The sequence below is a fragment of the Polypterus senegalus genome, chromosome 13, assembly GCF_016835505.1.
Source record: "Polypterus senegalus isolate Bchr_013 chromosome 13, ASM1683550v1, whole genome shotgun sequence".
In the NCBI taxonomy this organism is placed as follows: Eukaryota; Metazoa; Chordata; class Cladistia; order Polypteriformes; family Polypteridae; genus Polypterus; species Polypterus senegalus.
Window position 1 is genome coordinate 7,241,238 of NC_053166.1, and position 19,898 is coordinate 7,261,135.

Consider the following 19,898-nt stretch of genomic DNA (forward strand, 5'->3'; position numbering starts at 1 on the left):
GGCGGAGTCTCTAGCGGGGCATGCGTTTTGATTGGTGGATTGCCAGTGGTGTGGGGTTGTAACTATCCGGCGGTCAGATGTACAGCAGACCCTTCTGTTAAGCGGTTTTCCCATCCAGTTGAGCTTTTTGTTGATATTGTAATGGCGCTGACAAGGGATGAGAAAAGTATGAGCTGGCATTACATCGCCAGTGGCAGGGGCGCCTATAGAAGTGACAAGCCTGTAAAGTCGCCCGCTTCTCCAACTAGTGCAGCAAAAGGATGGCAAGCCATGTAATAAGCAGAGGAGCCACCCGCTACAGTAAGTTTCCACTTGGAAAAAGGGGGCTTTTGAGACCTGTTTTGAAAAATTTAGTCTTGTAACGCATGACTGTATTTATGTGCTTTTAATATTTTGTCCACGTTGAGTTGTTGTTGTGCGTATTTTTATGTTATTTCGGTAGATTGTGTTTATAACTGGCTAATACTGACTGTCTCTTTACACTTGCCTGTGTTTCTTGTTCTTTGTGGGTGAAGCCCCAGGAGACACGCCCACCCTGACATCACCACTCCTAAGGCACCCCTAACTAATGTCATAGCAGAGAAGGCTCAGGATGTTTGTGGATTTACTGGTTTTTGACACACACTCAGTGAACTGGGAGCACCTGGTTATCTGATTAGCCAATCGTAGGGCAGCAGCAGCACCATCCACGAAATCCTGCAGGTCAGGTGCTTCAGTTCATGTTCAGATCCAACATCAGAATGTGATTTGCACCGTGGCGTGACTGTTGGTGCTGGACAGGCTGCTCCACACACACACCACAGTCTCCAGAGTTTACTCACAATGGTGTGAAAAACAAGAAAACAATGAGATGGAATCACCTCGGGAATAAGAGCAGTCAGAGGAGAAGGGCCACACTGGTTCAAGTAGACAGAAAGGCCACTCGGTAAAACTGTGGGGAGCAGAAAAGCCTCTCGGAATGCACAAGATGTTAAACCTCGAGGTCGATGAGCTACAGCAGCACAAGACCACCACGGGCTCCACTTGTGCCAGCCAAGAACATAAAGCCAAGGCTGCAGTGGGCACAGGACAGATGAAGACTAGAGAAACGTGGCCTGGTCTGATGGCTCTCAGGATCTGCTGAGGCACATGGATGGTTAGGGCAGAACAGCAGGAACCCATCTGCTACTGGCAGTAGTGCCTGAGAAATGTTTTCTTGGCACACTTTGGGCACATAAACACCAATCAATTAGTCAAGCGCTTGAATGCCATAGCCTCTCTGAGTATTGTTGATGTCCATGTGACATCCCTTCGTGGCTACCATTTTGTCATCTTCTGGACTGCCAGCGTGATATGGCACCATGTCACTAAGCAACATGACACCGAGTACAGGGTTCTTCGGTGGTCTTCACACTCACCAGGTCTGAACCCAACATAAACCCCTCTGGGATGGGAGAGAACTGGGGATTCAAAACTTGAATGGGCAGCTGAAAAATCTTCACAAGTCAGAGCGATGCAATCGTGGCAACATGGAGCAGAATCTCAAAGGAACGTGTCCAGCATCTTGAGGAACCCTGGGGCTCTTAGAAGAGCAAAAGGAGGCCCCATACAGTGTTGGAGTCACGGGTGTTTGGGTGGCACAGAGTCTTCAGTCACCGTATGGTGCACACGTCTTGCAAACGGTCAGCATAGCCCCATGGTGACTGTCAGCTGATTCTCCGAAGAGCACTAAGGACGATGACCACCGGCCACTCTGCTTTGAAGGGGAAAATCTGGCGGTCATCATGGAATGGGTCTTGTAGACGCTAAGAAGGGCACGATGGGGTGTTCAAGGAAAAAAAAAAACCACTAAGGGGGGGTCTATTTCCTGAAAAAGGGGGGTGGGGAGGTGTGGTGGTCCTCCTTAAAAGAGAAGTTGGTGCGCTTGTGTCTCAGTGTGAAGAACCCGAACAAACTGACATTTCTGTAAAATCCATCTGGACTAGAAACTGAAAAAAAACGACATGGCTGGGGAAATCCAGACGTCAGATAACCCTGGTATGGAGGTCTTAAGAATTGATGAGTGCAGACAACCTCGGAAACAACACCAAGCTGAAGAAAGTGCCACCTAGAGCGACCGGACTGGGATGGGGATGGCAGCAGGCCGCACAGGGAGGCACCAGCGTGCCCCCCATTGACTTCACCTTATCCATGACCTGTTTATTTCCAAGCCAAGAGTTTCCAAGAGTTGGAATTTTTAAAAAAGTTGATTTTTTTAAAGACCAGTTTGAAAGAACTAAAAAGCGGGCTTGTCCTGAAGGCTAACAGTGGAATGAAATCTCAGTAGCGAAATTAAAGTGCTGCGCGGTGGCCAGAGATATAAGCAGTCGAAATGGGGGTCATGCGGGGCTTTCGTTCCGTTAACCTGCCTTTAAATATTCGCGCGCACGCTTCTTTCTTTCGCGCACGCGCTCTCGCTCCATATTGCATACTGTATATCTTTCTCTCTCCCGCGCGCGCGTTCTCGCTCTATATACAGTATATCTCTCTCTCTGTCTCCCGCGCGCGCGTTCTCGCTCTATATACAGTCTATCTTTCTCACTCTCTCCCGTGCGCGCGTTCTCTCGCTCTATAAATATCTCTCTCCCGCGCGCGTGTTCTTGCTCTAGCTCTCCTTCGCACTCTCTCTCTCCCCCCCCCTAACAGCGCTGTTTCTCACCGCCCTCTTTCTCCTCCTCCTCCTCGCCCCTCTTATTCCTATCTGTGTTTATCAAGCTTGCCGCAGCCGCTCGCAGCTCGATGATCCCAAACAGAAGGTGAAAGGGACGGTCTTGCCAGCACCACCCCAGTGAGTATGTGCGGGGGCGTGTGGGGGGCCGCAGCGCAGGTCTTCATTTGGTACGGAGGGAGCGCTAATGGGGTGCCGTATGTGTGTCTGTTTTTTATGTTCTTTATTCTAAGGCACTGACTGGCAGGGCGATACAATGCGGTGATCTCCTGATGTGCCCCTTGAAGTAAAGTGCCTTGTGAGTGGCAGGGGGCTTCTGCAGAATTGCGTCTCTACCTGTGCACTTTTTATTTCTTGAATTATTCTTGTTATTTTCGGGCTCTTGATCGCTTTAAGTTACGAGCTGCGTCGTGATTGTTAGACAGTAGGTTTACCTGCGGGCTCCGAGCATCACGCGATCGGCGAGGACCGCGCCAAAGGGCAGGTGTGTCACCTACCAGGAGCTGCGAGGATTGTTCTGGAGACTCCAGGGGTGCCCGAGTGTGTGTGTGTGTGTGTCGGACTTACGGAGACTGGGAGGCAACAGCCGCTCTGCTGGCCTTCGCACGTCAGCCTATTACATTAAAAGAAATTCGAGTTCAAGTACGAGGAGCGCCGGCCAGAAAGGACGCTGAAGCACCTTGGGGTCTGGAAGTCACCCGAGGGCCGCGGCGTTCTTGTCGTCGAGCGCATCACTTAAAGAGGAAGACTCGGGAATGAGAAGCGCCGCATCCGTGAGCGCTCGAGGGGCAGCCGCCGTTCACCTCCACTTGTGTCGTGTCCGGTCCCCCCCACGGGGTGCGGAGCTGCTGGCGACCCCCCTAGGGAAGCGACGTCAAAGTCCTCCTGTGGCCATCTTCTTCAGGGGCCGCGCACCCCGAAAACCCGTTGTTCCCTAGGAGATGCCAGTCGCTTCTAACATGGGCACACTCTGAAGTTTTTTTTCGGTGGGAGGGGGTCTCGACAGCAGAATCGTCCTGCTTGTGCCCCCCCACACTGTTACATTCTAGTCTTTCTGTTTAATGTGAGGTCGTATTGCCTGTTGAGTGGTAGAGATGGATGGGGTGGGGGGGGTCATCACATTGGCACACGCCAAAGCCCTCCAACCCCAAACACTGTAGGAGGGCATGCAGGGAGGGCACAACCCCTATGTGTCTGTGTCTGTGCTGGACTTCCAAAAACTCAACTCAAAGTGCCTGGTGATGGACTGGCACCCTGGTTATGGTGGTCTTCTATGCGACCGTGGAGCACACACACAGACAGACAGACAGGGTTATTATGTGCCTCGTGCTCCTTTGTGACTACGCCGATATGTTAACGTGTGTGTGTGTGTGTGTGTGTGTGTGTGTATTTGAAGACACGTCTAACGTCTTCATACGACACACAGCATGGAGGCCAAATGGCTCAGGCTTGGCTCCATCAGACCACACACTCTCATCTCTCCCAGTCCTTTAAGTGCTTTCACATGCCGTGCGGCCCCTCCGTCATAAAGCCCCCATCACATCAGTGGAGTTGTCCATCTGGAAGTTTCTCCAGCTCTCTGCAGCTCAGGCAGAGTGACTATTGGGTTCTTGGTTGAATCTCTCTCACCTTCTCTCCCCCTGGCCCCCCAGATGCTCAGTTTGGCTGGGTGGTCCTGCTTGTTTCAAAATGCTGGCCATGTAAAGAGGAGGGAGGCCACTGTGCTCTTGGGGACCTTCAGTGCAACAACAGCCTTCCTCAGATCGGCGCCTCGGCCAACAGGAAATTCCTTTAACCTGTGGGACCCCCTAAAGAGAGGGGTGCGCCTTTCTAAAGAGTTATAATTCGTGATATTTTGTAGAGTTTATCACATGGACACTTAAACCAGTGCTAATTAGAAAGAGTCAGGTGAGAAAAGGCCATTGAGCCCACCAAAGATCACCAGGCCTCTCCACTTAATTCATCCAAAATAACATCAAGTCGGGTTCTGAGGGTCCCTAAAGTCCTCCTGTCCACCACCGGACTTGGTCACTTATTCCAAGTGTCTGTGGTTCTCTATTTCGTAATGTTTGTGTGAAATTTCCCCTTAACGGTGTCCCCGTGTTCTTGATGAGCTCATTTTAAAGTCACTGTCTCGGTCCACTGGACTAATGCCCTTCATCATTTTAAACACTTCACTCAGGTCTCCTCCTAATGTCCTGTGAAGGCTCAGCTCTTGTAATCTTTCCTCATAACTCATCCCCTGTAGCCCTGAATCAGCCGAGTCGCTTGTCTCTGGACCTTCTCTTGTGCTGCTCTGTCTTTATGGAGACCAAAACTGCACCCAGGACTCCAGATGAGGCCTCACCAGTGTGTTATCAAGCTGAGCAGAACCTCCTGTGACTTGTACTCCACACATCAAGGCGCTATATAAACTGACAGTCTGTTAGCCTTCTTAGTGGCTTCTCAACACTGTCAGGAAGTCAATAGCTTAGAGTCCACTATGACTCCTAAATCCTTCTCATAAGGTGGACTCTCGATTTTCCGACCACCCATTGTGTATTCAAACCTCATATTTTTACTTCCTTTGTGTAATTCTTTAGATTTACTGACATTAAATTTCATCTGCCACAAATCTACCCAAGCATGTCTGCTATCCAAGGCCCTCTGTGATGATTCAACAGATTCCAAATTATCTGCTAGTCCACCTATCTTGGTATCATCTGCAAACTTCACCAGCTTGTTCCTTATATTCCTATCTAAATCATTTATAGATATTAAAAATAGCAGCGGCCCCCGCACTGCCCCCTGCTGGTCACCACTCTTAATATCACCCAGTTCTGATGAGGTTCACCCTCTGCTTCCTGTGTCTGAGCCAATTCTGCACCCATCGACACTCCACACCCTGAATTGCCCTCTCTTCTAGTCTGATGCCCACCCTCTCATTTGCCACCTTACTTTTGTTTTTTTCTGCCAGCCGTCTTTTCAGACAAATCTTCAGCCCCTCCAGGCCAGCTGCAGATTGTCCTTCAGAGCAGAGTGAATTGTTCCCACATCTTATGGGCAATGGGGTCCCTGCGATGGTGAGCAGCAGTTCTGGCCGGGCTGAGCAGTGAGCCTGCAGGGACAGCACAGGTTTGGGGTGAACAATGGATTTTAAATAAAGGAGGGGACGTCTTGCCATTGGTTCCTTAGCTGCACAGAAGCCCCCGTCCTTATTGGAGTGAAGTCTTATCTATCAGGGTGCTGAGAGTTGAGTCTTTTTGTTAGAGTTGAACGTTTAATTGATACCTCAGAGAGCCACCTGTGAGAGGTCACTCGGTTTGTCATCGACCATTTCATCAGAAACGGCGAGGAGACTCCACACCCGAGAGGTCCTGTGGTGACCAAAACCGGCGCTCTGGCAAGAATTAAGAGGGAGGGTCTGGCCGCTTGCTTTTTAGTAAAATCCTCGGGGTCCAAAGTATAGCAAAGTGGGCAACGCCAGCCTGTGGTACATCTGCACCACAGCAAAAATGTGAAGGCCCTGAATACCCTCTTGAAGCTCTGCCCGTGTGTCTGTAATATTCATAAATGTATAATATAAATATACAGTATACATACAGTATGGACACCCCGCATCTCTGCCCAGGATTTAGAAGGCTTAGGAAATGGCAGATAGATAGATATGAAAGGCACTATATAATAGATAGATAGATGAAAGGCACTATATAATAGATAGATATGAAAGGCACTATATAATGATAGATATATATAGATATGAAAGGCACTATATAATAGATAGATAGATGAAAGGCACTATATAATAGATAGATAGATATGAAAGGCGATATATAACAGATAGATGAAAGGCACTATATAATAGATAGATAGATATGAAAGGCGATATATAACAGATAGATAGATGAAAGGTACTATATAATAGATAGATAGATATGAAAGGTGCTATATAACAGATAGATAGATGAAAGGCACTATATAATAGATAGATATGAAAGGTGCTATATAACAGATAGATGAAAGGCACTATATAATAGATAGATAGATATGAAAGGCGATATATAACAGATAGATAGATGAAAGGCACTATATAATAGATAGATAGATAGATATGAAAGGCGCTATATAACAGATAGATAGATGAAAGGCACTATATAATAGATAGATAGATATGAAAGGCGCTATATAACAGATAGATAGATGAAAGGCACTGATGTCAAACACCTGCCTTACTAGGCTGAAGCCCCAGAAATCTTTCATGAGATCCCACTGCACTTCAGTTGTATCTATAGCGCCTTTCACGGTAAGCATCACTCTAGGGGACAGTGCTGCCATCAAGCTTCAACTTCATCAGAGAACAGATATCAGAAGTCAGCCTTGGCTTTTTATAGCGCCTTTCACAGTGCATCTCATTCTAATGAGCAGGGTCGTCATCAGGCCAAGTGACTCGACTGGAGCCACCAATGTCACAAGTCAGCCTTCTACATTCTGGTCCACTACCTCATCGCAGTCTTGACTTTTTAGAGCACCTTTCACAGTGAGCATCATTTAATGGACAAAGCTGTCATCTAAGTGACAAACTTAGCGCCACAGATGACAAAAGCCAAACTTCTCAGAACAAGTGCCTGTGCCCCATACAATTGATCAGCCTCAGCTCTTTATATAGCGCCTTTCACAGTGACAGTTGTCATCTGGCTGTTCAAAGTCTAAAAATCATGTCATTCATGAGACAGTCCTGGGCTTATATAGTGCCTTTCATGGTGACTGTCACTAGGCAACAGTGCTGAGGTCAAAGTTCAGTCTTCTGCAGTGCGGTCTAACGTCCCATCAACAGGACCCCATTACAAGTTGGTTAGCTTTGGCGTTTTATAGTGCCTTTCACATTAAATGTCACTTGAGGGAACGGTGTTGTCATCGAGCTAAGTGAGTTGATCAGAGAGCCACTGGTGTCAAACATCCATTCAGGGTCTCACAAGCGTTCATATCATAACAGTTGACTTTGTCGGTCGCAGGTTAAGCGACACCCTCAGGGTGACACGGAGTCCGCTGGCTTCAACCTGACGTGTGATATTAAAGGTGGGCTTGCGATTGCTGCTGACAAGCACTGGTGTCCTGCCACTCCCGAGTCTGAGGCTGGATTTAGAAATTGAAATGTAATTTTTTTAGAATTCAAGGGTCCTAATCTGTGGGTTCAAAGAGGCCATTCCCAAGTGTGCCGCCCGACTCGGTGAGACGATATATTTGGTCATGTCAACCTCAATGTTTTAGAGCCCGTCACTCACCGCATGATGGGCTTCAAGAAACGCGCAGAGCTGCGGCCCCCTGGACATCTGAGATCCGCCGTACGGGTCGGCCATCCGTGGGAATTTCTGTTTTTAGTGCGGCGCTTAAGCAGCTCCAGATGACGGCTTGGACCGCCTGACCGTGTGACTGTGGTGGCCCGGGGACAGAGTCATAGCTGTGCTGGTAGGCCTCACTGAGAGCTGCGATGCTGATGTGACTGGTGGCCACTCGATGCCAAATTCAAAGCTGGACCTCCTACTAGGTGTGGTCCCATGCCAGCTCTTTACAACACCAGTGCCCATCATGCCCATTTCAGATTTCATATTCAGGTCACTATTCTTTTTTTACCACTTTATCCCACGGTAACTAAACTGGAATTCTCAGATTTTAACATGGGCATCGAGGAGGCAGTGGGGGGGTCACATCCTGCCACCAGCTGTGAAAACCACTGAGCTACTAAGGCAGCTGGGAGTCAGCCTGAGGCCTTGTGACCTTATATAGCGCCTTTCCGTAATGCAGTTTTGGTTTTTCTCACACTGCAGTGGTGACGGTTCACATAACCCTGCAGCCATCGGGCCTGTTTTGAGTCCCTTTTATTGTCAAACGTCACAAATGGAACGCACTTCGTTTACCTCGTATTTGCCTCAGGGACGATGGAGGAAATTCAGGGCATCTGTCCAGTTGGGGGCAGAGCTGAGCAATTTGGGGCTAAAGGACGCAATAAAAGAAGTACGGTAGGGTCTGCCTGCCATCTTGAGTCTGTATAGTGCCTTTCATAGCTTTCTGTCATTCTTAATTTACATACAGTGGCCTCTTTCCCATCTGGCGGTCCATCCAGCCTCCTTCATTTATATGGCGCCTTTCACTCCAGTCCATCATCTACCTACCATCCTTGATTTGTATAGCGCCTTTATCAATCCATCATGCTTAATTTAAATAGAACCTTTAATATCAACTTATCTGTCATCCTTAATTTGCATAATTGATCTACCTAGCATGTTTAATGGATATAGTGCCTTTCATACCTGTCTGTTAGTTTGAATGTTTTAGTGCCTTTTCTACCCTTACATCTTTAATTTATATAGTGTCTTTCATACTTATCTATCTGTTACATACACTCATTCAAATCTATCATCTTTATTTGTAGAGTGCCTTTCGTATCTACATATCAGCTTTAATTTTTATAGTGCCTTTCATACTCACGTTGTCTTAAATTTTGTAGTGCCTTTCAGATCTGTCATCTTTAAATTGTATAATGCCATTCATAGCAATCAGCTTTAATTACTATAGTGCCTTCATACCTACCTATCAATCTGTTTCATGTAGCCTTTACTCTCTATCATCTTTCAATCATATAGTGCCTTTCAGCTCTGTCATCTTTAATTTTTATAGTGTCATTCATGGCTATCTATTACCTTTAATTTTCACAATGCCATTTCTATCCATATATCTTCTTTAATTTGTGAAGTGACTTTCATATTTATTTATCGATCTACCAATCATGTTTAATTTATATAGCGCCTTTTACACCTATCTGGCTATCTTAACTGTCATCTTTCATTTTTACAGTGTCTTTCATACCTACCTATATGTCATCTTTAATTTTTTTTTACTTTTATTTATACCAGTCTCTTTAATTTTTACAGTGCCTTTTCTATTTGTCATCTTTAATTATATAGAGCCTTTCATATTTATCTGTTAATATAGTTTTCTTTATCATGTTTAGTTATATAGTGCCTTTCACACATATCTTAAATGTTATATTGCTTTCATACCAATCTATTTATTGTCACCTTTCATTTTTTAGAGCATTTCCTATCTGTCCTCTTTAATTTATATAGTGCCTTACATACCTGTCTGTTATCTTGAATGTTTTAGTGCCTTTCATACCTACAGTATCTATCACTCTGTTACATATAACTTTTCCTGTCTATTATCTTTCAGTTATATAGTGCCTTTTCTACCTATCTGTCATCTTTAATTTTTATAGTGTTATTCATAGCTCTCTATTATCTTTAATTTGCACAATGCCTTTCCTATCTATCATCTTTAATTTGTATAGCGCCTTTCATATCTATCACTGTACCGATCATGTTTAATTAATATAGTGCCTTTCATACCTACAATATGTGGTCATCTTATCTGTCGTCTTTAATTTTTATAGCGCCTTTCATACTTACATGTTGTCTTTAATTTTTTTACTTCCATTCATACTGCTCTTTAATTTTTACAATGCCATTTGTTTATCCTCTTTAATGTATATAGTGCCTTTCACATCTATCTCTGTTAGCCTTTCTCATCTATCATGTTTAATTATATAGCGCCTTACATACCTACCTGCCTACCTCTTATCTTTCATTTTTATATGTCCTTCCTGTTTATTTGTCCCCTTCAATGTTTATAGTGCCTTTCACAGGTCTGTTTGTGCCTATCCTGCCTGTTGCTCAGTGCCCATGAGGTCTCGTCCTCCAGCTGCCTCTTTCAGGTGACAGTCCTTCCCTCCACCATTACCAGTAGCCATGCCATCACCACCAGTCAGCCTTGGCCATCGTCCACTCGTTGTCTTCGTCTGTCCTGACCGTCTCAGTGTGACCTGCCTAGTGACCGAGTGTCCCCTTTATCAACATTCCTTTATCTTACGTCCCACTTACTTCGATGACGAGTTTGTCTCATGGCAGCCATCAAGCCTGGTGGGGATGCCAGTCTGTCACGGGGCACAGACCACTCAGTCAATCAAACTATACTTTAAATAGCACAGTAGGCCATCGTAAGGCACTTTACAAGATGACATTTGACAAATCAGTGGGACCTCCAGCGGTAGCCTGGGTGGGTGGGCTGCTCAGGGGTGTCCAACCTGAATTTCTGCAGCTTTCCTTGTTGGTGTTCAGCCTGCTGTGCCCAGCGCCTGGTGACCGCCACCTTGTCCTGGGGTCGTCTTGGGGCCCAGGAGTGTCCCTATTAAGTTGTATGCCAACAAACCCCACTGCCCTCTGGTGGACTCTGCAATCTACAGCAACAAACTTCATTGACTGCCCTCAATAAGCTGGGGGGCTTCGCTAACCGTTGGCACAAAATGACCGCGGGCACATCTGTCTTGAGTGACAGGAGGCCTGCAGGGCGCTTTATATGTGCAACCTCTTCCATATTTTTACAATCATGACATACAGGAGGAGTCAACGGCCGGACCTTCTGATCGTATATAGCGCCTTTCCACAGTGAGAGGCCCGTCAGAACAAATGCAGCCACTCATCTGCCGCCTCATTCCTGCCAATTTTAATTTGTCTTCTCTTTACCTCTCTCTTGGGTGAGAAGGTCAGCTGGCCGGTGATGAATATAGTGCCTTGCATGACCGTGTCTGACTGAATTTAATGGCGTCTGTCTGTCTCTCTACAGGGGGCTTCTGCGCTGGGTCAAGGGGGTGCAACATGGAAGATGGCGAAAACACGCCTGAGGAGAACCCCCACCCTCACACCCACCCCTACATGATCTTCCCCCTGGTCCTGCTCTTCTTCTTGACCGGCCTGCTGGGCTTCCTGGTCTGCCATGTGCTCAAGAAGAAGGGATACCGGTGCCGGACAGACGAGCTGGAGGACGAGTGCGAGGACAAGCTGGCGGAAGAGGTTGAAGGTCAGAGTGGGCGTATTTGGGGACGGGGGGTAGGATGCTGGTGTCATTCCTTTGGGCTGTGAAAACGCATTGGCACCCTTCATAATCAATCAGTAAAAGGGAGCCAAGTTAGCCAACACCTCCCTCACCCATGTGAAAAAGTCAGTGCCCCCCACAGCCTCAGTACTGGTGAGCAGCTGGACAATTCCTGCCATTTCCTCGCTCCTCTTCAGCCACACTGGTAGGCTTTGACTTGGCCACTCCAGACCTTCTGAGCCACACAGTTGTTTGCCCGCTCCTTGTGCCACCACATAATCCTTTTACACTTCATCTCGGGTCACAGGCAGATGGCTGGACATCCTCCTTAAGAATATTCTGCTCAAGGGCTGAATTCCTGGCTCCTTTGGTGATGACAAGTCTTCCAAAGCACCTTCAGCCCATCACATAAGCCCCCCACAGGATTAATTGGAGGTCTGTGTGGGCCCAGCGGTGCCTGAGGAGCTCAATGTTGGATTTCTCTATCTTCATGCTTGGAGATCATTCCAGGGTTTCTTTACACGGATGTCCCTCTTAGAGAGCAGAGGGTTCCCATTTTTCCTCAGTCTAAAGTCCTGAACTCTGACCTTATGGAGGTCTGCAGGGTCTCGGATGTTCTTCTGGTATCCACTGCGATGTTCTGCATGACTTATTGCTGTGGCCTTGGCTGGCCGACTGCCCCTCGCGGTCCCATTGCGTTTCAGTTGTCCCCATCTCTTTAGGAACTGCCTTTGATGGAGGCGCCACGTTCTTGTGGTGAGCATCAGAATGGGAGGTTTTTCGATGAACAGGCCTGGCTGTGTTCACTCAGCCGAGTCAAATTCTCAGGTCGGTGTAACTGAGGGGGGGCAATTACATTTTCACACGGGGAATACAGGTGCTGGATAAGTTGGACGTCAGCTAAATATATTAAGAAGCAAATCAGAAACGGTGTCGCTGGTTCACTCCGGCTTCTTCTGTCTGCATGTGGAGGCTGCGACGCATTGGGGTTTTGGCGGTCGGACGTTTGGGGGCAGAACTCCCGTGGCGACTTTAAATCAAGAAACTTGGAATTTGTCACTGGGAGTCGACATCTGAAGGGACGGCGGTGAATGTGCCACTTGTTTACGCCCCCCTCCGATTCACCAATAAAAACGCAGGAGAGCTTTGACGAGTGACGTGTCCGTTCTCGTTTCGTGTTTGTGTGTCGCTGATGAGTGAAGAAGACATCAAGAGATAATCAGCACAAAGCACATCCCTCACGACACCTTTCACTACTTCGACTCACATTGCCGGCTGTCATGAGGGATTTATTGTCGCAATACTTTGATGTGTCTGCATATTTAGTTATTTATTTCGTTATTGAATTTTGTCTGAACTGTTCGCCCAGAGTTAAAAAATTTAGTGCTATGCTTCTTTATTAGACACACCCTAAGATGGTGGCATCTTTGACTTCCTCCAACGTCTCCACAGTTGATTTAACACGTCAGAACAACACAATGGCGGGCAGCAGGAAGGCCTTAGAAGGTCGTGTGCTGTTTGTGTGGGTGGGGCCACCCTGATGTCATCACTCCTGGGCCCCGCCCTAATCCCACTCAGGGGGGCTCAGGAGCAGGAGATCCTTGCGTTTGTCGTGCAATTTCTGCGCATTTTGCTACTTTTGTTGGACTTACTGGTTTTTAAGACTGGTTCAGGATTCTGATTTCTGGGTTGTGTTTTTTAGGCTCGTTTTCTGCAGGACTGCTGTTTAGCCAACACTTTTTGTCTCCTGTTGCTCTGTTGTACATTTTCCCATTTTTGTTATTCTTGACTTTCGATAAAGAAATCTTTTATTAATAAAGATTTCCTGACGCCTGTTTTTGTTCACAAGCCAGGAGTTGACGGTTATCCTCCCTCTTGTGGACTTTTTGTCCCGATTTTTATGTTGTCTTCTGGCTGAAGTAAGTCAGCTGTTATGAAGGGGGGGGTGGGGGGGGGGGTCTGTCACCACAATCTTCAGTGGGGCCTCCACAATGGCTGGGGTGCACCCAGTAGGGGACGTGTAATTCGGCCAGGTGTCCCAAGTCTCCCCAAAATGGGGCAGTGGCCTCAAACTTCCCTGAGCAAATTCCCTGAGAGAGAGAGGATCACTGTAAACCTCTGGCTGTATAATACCAGATCTTTACAAAAGAAGAAAAGATTTATTTTACAAAAATCTCTGACTTTTTAAAATGCTGAAATGAGCACAAAAGGCAGAGACATTGAAATGCGCAAAGGCAACCCCCAACCCCCATAGCAAAAAAAGAACTTAGTGGGGGTCAGAAATCCAGAGATAAATAAATCCTAAAATACGCGAGAAGTCACAACATTAAAAAAAAAAAAAAACAGGCAAGAAGAATCACATCTGACCTGGGGGGTCTACTCAACCTTTATAGGGCTGGGGGCCGCCCAACACAGAGATGGACAGGTGGCCCCGCCCACAAAACACAAAGAACACAGGAGAAGATGTGACAATACACAGAAACTAAAGTGCATACTAATGAAAAAATTAGAAATGGAGACATAAAGAAACCTGATAGACGTATGAAAGACGTTTTAAATTACACAAAGATGCCAACTCAAAATAAAATCACAAGCGGACCGAAGTGGTCCTAAGAGGGTCCTAAGCACAGAGTCTTTAAATAGCCCATAAAGAAGGAGGAAAACCGTCACACCCCGGCTAGGAACAAAGAGGACCGCGAAGAATCTTTGTAAATAAAAAGATGGATTTTTACAAACAACGCCCTCCCTGCCACAACAATGAACCTCCAAGGAGCAGAAGCGGCAAAAGGGGTCTTTCTGCTTGGCACCTCCAAGAATGGCCGAAAAAAGTCAAACAAATCACAACAAGCAGAGAATCAACACAAGAGAAACGCAGTCAATGAACCGCAAAGGACTGTGGATTTTCTTCAGCCTTTATAGGATGGGGGGGCAGTCCCTCGTGGTGATGGGCAGGTGGCCCTGCCCCTTGGAGGGACCACCCACAAACCACACCGAACACACATTTGCATACAGAAACTAACCAATCAGCATGAAAACGGACACAAACGGGACGTCTGAGAACCTGCCGAGTTCAGCCAGGCTGGAACTGAGCATCAGCTGGTGCGGTTTGGGTTCTGGGTGGGTTAGGGTGACCCTCTTCTGGGCCCAATATCTAAAGTCCTTGCGTCCATTTTGTCCCCTTTGAGGACTTCATTTCATAACATCGTTAACGCTTTTGTGACGGGGACTTGCGTTGTTAGCCTTGGGAGACACGCGGTGAAGTAGTCGAGGCCCCTCGGTATATTCAGCGTCTTTTCTGACTTTCAGTGCAGAAGCATACAGCCCACCCAAACCCATGGGCACTCCAGACCAACGAGCTATGAAGTCAAACCGTGAATGAACTTTGTGCTAATCCCTGGCGCACAGACGCCATGGCGCGGCCAGAACAGACTCCCACCCAGCACTGCCGACGCAGATCTCCGTATTCTTTCTTGTAGTGTCGGCTGTCTGCTGGCAGATGGCGCCACATTTGATTCATTCAACGCCATTCATGTTTCCAAACAGAGATGGTGGCACTGCCAGCTTTTAGCACCAGGACTGCCTCAAAAGGTGTTATGAAATGGAGAGTTGCTAAGCGTAAAGTCCTGATCGACAACCCCCAAATAGAGGGGGAAGACTGCAAGAAAAAGGGGCAAGGGCAGCATCTTCATAAAGAAAAGATTTACTATGTAAAAAAAAAAAACACCCAGAAGGCCTTCAAAGTTGGAAATTCCCAAAATGTGACATCCAAAGGGTGGTCAAAAGAATCCAGGAAATTAAAACAAATTAGCAAAATCCGGAGGACTCACCACCTACCTTAGTGAATTCAATGAACCGCAGGGGACTGCGGGATTTCCTCCTCCTTGAGGGGAGGGGCAAGTGGGCCTGGCTACAAAACACAAGGAACAAAGAGAAAGCGAATAATCAACACTATGAAGGTAACAAAACAAAATGAACAAACAAAAGTTTGACCTTTGAACCACAGATGGGGGCGGGGCACATGACAAAAGGGGGCCGCTGTAGCTTTGAGCCTCCAGTGCCATGCTATACAACAGATGGCACTGACAGTTTAATGTCACCAGCACACCTTTAGACTGAGGGATGAGCAGTGAATTGAGGGACAGAAAGCCCACCCAGCTCGCCCGCGAATGCAGGCCCCCTAGAAGAGAAGAGGCTGCCATGTTAAACTCTGTGCCAGCAAATCATAGAAAATGTCGTGTAGAATTGGAGTTTTGAGATTTTGCTTTTCTTCCAAAGTATCGAATTCACCCCCTCGTTTCAGAAGCCGTCACCTCTGTGATCCAAAATCTTGAGGGAGGTGGGCAGCCCGAGTGGGACCCTTCACCACACACCCTCAGTTTCGAGGCAGTTACTGGAGTACCGAGGATTAATCGTGCTGGCCTGTCGGCCCTCCTGAAGAATCCGAGAGACGGAAGTCGCTAGCCCAGCGGTTGGCACCGAAACAAAAGAGCAAACGGCAGCTGCTCGGCTCTGATGCCACCCACCGCCGCCACCGTGGAGGAAGTGGCCGATTGAGAGCAGCACGTCCACCGGAGAGTGAGGGGACCCACCAGGAAAAGACCCCCGGGGGCTGCATGCATCTTGCAGTGGAGAACAGACAGGCTGCCCCATGACGCCGCCTGGCACGCTGTAAATATTTCATGTTTTGTTTCTGTTTAGAGGATGAAACGGCAGACCCCAACCAGGACACGGTGGAGCAGATCGTCAAGTGCATCATCGAGAACGAAGGTAGGAGCCGTGCGGCCCACCGGACCTGCTGCTTGTATCTTTATAAAGTGCAGTTTCTATTGTGAGAAGGGAAAAAAAGCAACTTTGAATATGAAATCTGAATCTAAAATACGATTTATAAAGAGACTGTGACAGACCACCTGGGCACCCGGGGGCATGAAAATGACAGGTGTGGGGGGTACAGGGTGCAATAGTGAGAACTACACTGGAGAGCCAAACTACTAGCAGACCGCTAGGGGTTAAAGGGTGTGGGTGAGATGTACCAGCCTGGAAGATGGCAGGAGAAAGTAACTGTGTGCATCACAGAGGGCATGAGAGCCAGCATTTGTGTGTTGTGGAAGAAAGAAAGAAAGAAAGAAAGAAAGAAAAAAAGAAAGCTCAAATATGCTCTAACAGTAATCATTATGAGAGGCACTAAATAGAAGAAAAAATGAGAGAGACTATGCTAAACTACATTCTAATAATACCGATTATGAAAGGCGCTATATAGAAGGAGCAAGTTAGCAGTCATGAAAATGCAGAGAGTTTACAACAACAATTCGGGTTTGTGACAGAATCTTCACTTCTGTTCCGTAGGCAGCCACAGATGGTCACCTACCAGCTTCGCCATCACAAAGGCTGACCCTTCAGTCCTAAAGATGGCGGTGGCTTCAGTCCACTCACCGAATGTGCACAGCATGCCAGACGCCCACAGCCTCACACAAAGAGGCTCAGAAAAATGAAGGGAATGCCAAAGCCAGTGGGCTGCCAGTGCTTGGGAGAAAACTCGGAATGTTGCAAGTTGTTGTGCTCTTCATTGCTGCACATTCATTCTGCCCACCAGTGGCTTGTGACCAAGTTTTACCAGCACTGCGTTTTAGATGGTGGCCTATCAGAGTGACGGGCAGTGGCGGGGCGTTCTGTTTGTCTGTAGCAAAGTGAAGGTGAACGTCAGACGGGGCACACGGTAACATCAGTAATCTGTCGTCTGTTTGTCTCTCAGCAAATGTGGAAGCTCTCAAGGAGATGCTCGTAAATCAGGAGCTAGCGGACTCTGTGGATTCCAGGTAAGGAATTAATGGAATTGAATGGTGTGTGATTATATAATAAATAGATGATAAAGGCACTACGCTGTAGAGAGACACGACAGGCACTTCATGAGATAGATAGGAAGAAAGGCAAGGCACTATATAATAGGTAGATATATCAATTGATAAATATAAAAGGCACTATATAATAGATAGATAGATGAAAGTCACTATATAATAGATAGATAGATATGAAAGGCACTATATAATAGATAAATTTCTCTACAGTACATAATTGATACACATACAATTATATCCCCTTTTTATGTGAAAGGCGCTCTATAAAACAAGAAGCTGGTGCACAGATGGAGAGAAAGACTCAGTCTAACAGGCACGTTGCCCCTCATAAGCACTGCCCAGAGTCCCTTGGACAACTTCACGGTGCCTGCAGGTTTCTTTGTCCACCTCAGATGGACACACTGACCTTTAACCTTTGCGCACGTCCAGGTCATCCTGGCACTGTTGCTTTTCTGACCCCAGAGCCTTTTGCCGCCACCACACGCTGTGTCACTCCTGCAGTTCTCGTTTTTCCCTCACAACTGAGTGTCACTGTTTTTGCTCAATAGGGTGGGGCAATGCAGGAGAGAGGCGGGGCCATGCAGGAGAGGGTGGTACCCGTTTTGTCACCGATTTTACAGCCTTGCATTACCAGAATGATGGCTCAGTGTTTAAAGAGGTGCTCACTGGTGACAGGGCTGCTTTGGTCAGGTCATTTATTTTGCCGTCTACATCACAGTAGGCACAGACCCCCATTATAAGAAGCCTGCCTCCCACACACCTGGTATGCACTTTCCCAATTTTTGACTTTCCTCTTGCAACGCTCCAGGACTTTGGCCATAATTGACAAACTGTGCCCCCTCAGGCAGCACCCATGTCCATATCTGAAATCACTTTGGGTTTTTGGTCCTGCACTTCTCACATATGACATACCATTCAACTCATCTTGATGTCTAATTATGTAAAACATCAACATTTTTAGGGTCTCCCCCCCAACACTCATTCTCAGGCCTTATCTCGAGCATATTGTGTGCGTGAAATGACACCCTTATGATGGAGAGTAAACCACCACGTGTCTACAGCCAAAATCACCAGAAAGGATTTGACGTTGTACATACCAAGCCAACCCCCTGGACCCCCACCCAATGGTGCACGAGGGGTCCATGTTACTCCTTTCCACAAGGAGATCAGTAATTATGGCCTGCAGAGTGTCGCTTTCTGCTGCTTTGAAGTGGCTGATCATGAATATGATTCTGTTTGTAATATTTGATTCTTTCGTGGTGCCCAAGGAGCCCCTCCCAGAAGGTTAGAAATGGCAGATATTTTTGACTTCTGAGCCATTCCTAGGGGTCTAACCCTGTTCGGACCACCATCAGAGGGTGACAATGAGAAGATTTAGACTTTAAACATTTACATTGAGGCAAACCTGTTAATATCTGACACTTCTAATCACATGCACTCCTACCTGATGAAGGAAATCACAACATTTCTGACAGACCCCCCCGAAGCAGAGGGTCTTATGCCAATTCACACTTCTTACTTTCTGAAATACGGAAAGGAACTCCGTTTGACGCTCCTGCGTTGTTGTAGCTACAAGGCCCAGTAAGTCTGACATCACAGGACTTTAGTGTCATGGACCAGGAGTCCCAAAGTATACAAAGTCCTGAAAGCACTTCCAAAAATGGCCACTAGAGGGTGTGTGTGTGTGTGTGTGTGTGTGTGTGCACTGGGGGAACCCAATGAAAAACCCCGGCTTGATGCACAAAGGGCAGTGAAGATTCTTCATAAAATAAAAAAGGTTGATTTCCATAAACTGCCCCTGAGGCGCTAAAGAAAAGTTCTGTGGAGCACAAAAGATGAAATGGATTTGTCTGAAAGAAAAAGGGCAGACGAAAAAACAGAGACAGAGAGCAGAAGGTGCAAAGTGTCCGGCAAAAGACGCACCAACTCCACAGCACACTCACCATGAGCTGCCAGGACCCTCCTGATTTATAGGTGGGGGGCAGGAGGCCCCGCCCACAGCAAACATGGCACATTTCCTGGGCATTGAGACAAACGCAATCAACAGCAAACAAGTCAAGTCAACTCGGGATCCCGGTTGGCAACCCCCCAGGCAGACACGCGGTCCAGTCCCACCCTCCGGAAATGACCCTCTGCCTGCCTCAGCCAGGTGTTACGTGGGCGACCCCTTGGCCTGGTCCAGCCACTTGGGTCTGAGGATCCAACGAGAAGGATCACCATGAGGGAAACGCGCCACATGGCCGTGGTGATGTAACTGGCGCTCCCTCACAGTGCAGGTCGTGTGCCTCATTCGGGACTCCATGAGCAACACAAAGTCAGTCCAGTCTTCGTCTCAGGTCACCGGATGCCATCCATGTCTCACAAACAGGGAGCACCAGGACTGGTACAGGGTGTTGCCGCACCCTCTGCACAGAAAAACAGCTCGGCATCCTGATTGGCAACCCTTCAGGGCAAAC

The 19,898-nt window shown here is 47.3% G+C and overlaps 1 protein-coding gene across 2 annotated transcripts in view; it reads left to right on the forward strand.

Moving 5' to 3' along the window:
* Positions 1-103: 103 nt before the first annotated feature.
* The window catches only part of rell2 (RELT like 2), a 27,470-nt gene continuing 7,675 nt past the window's right edge, over positions 104-19,898 (forward strand). Inside the window, exons 1-4 of one of the 2 annotated variants that reach the window (XM_039775287.1) lie at positions 104-300; positions 11,342-11,575; positions 16,289-16,357; positions 17,340-17,403. In XM_039775287.1, coding sequence (XP_039631221.1) covers positions 261-300; positions 11,342-11,575; positions 16,289-16,357; positions 17,340-17,403 — 407 coding nt within the window. In that variant the 5' untranslated portion in view covers positions 104-260. Of the gene's footprint in view, positions 301-2,581; positions 2,807-11,341; positions 11,576-16,288; positions 16,358-17,339; positions 17,404-19,898 lie in introns of those variants that run through there. The other variant, XM_039775288.1, reaches the window with a different exon arrangement.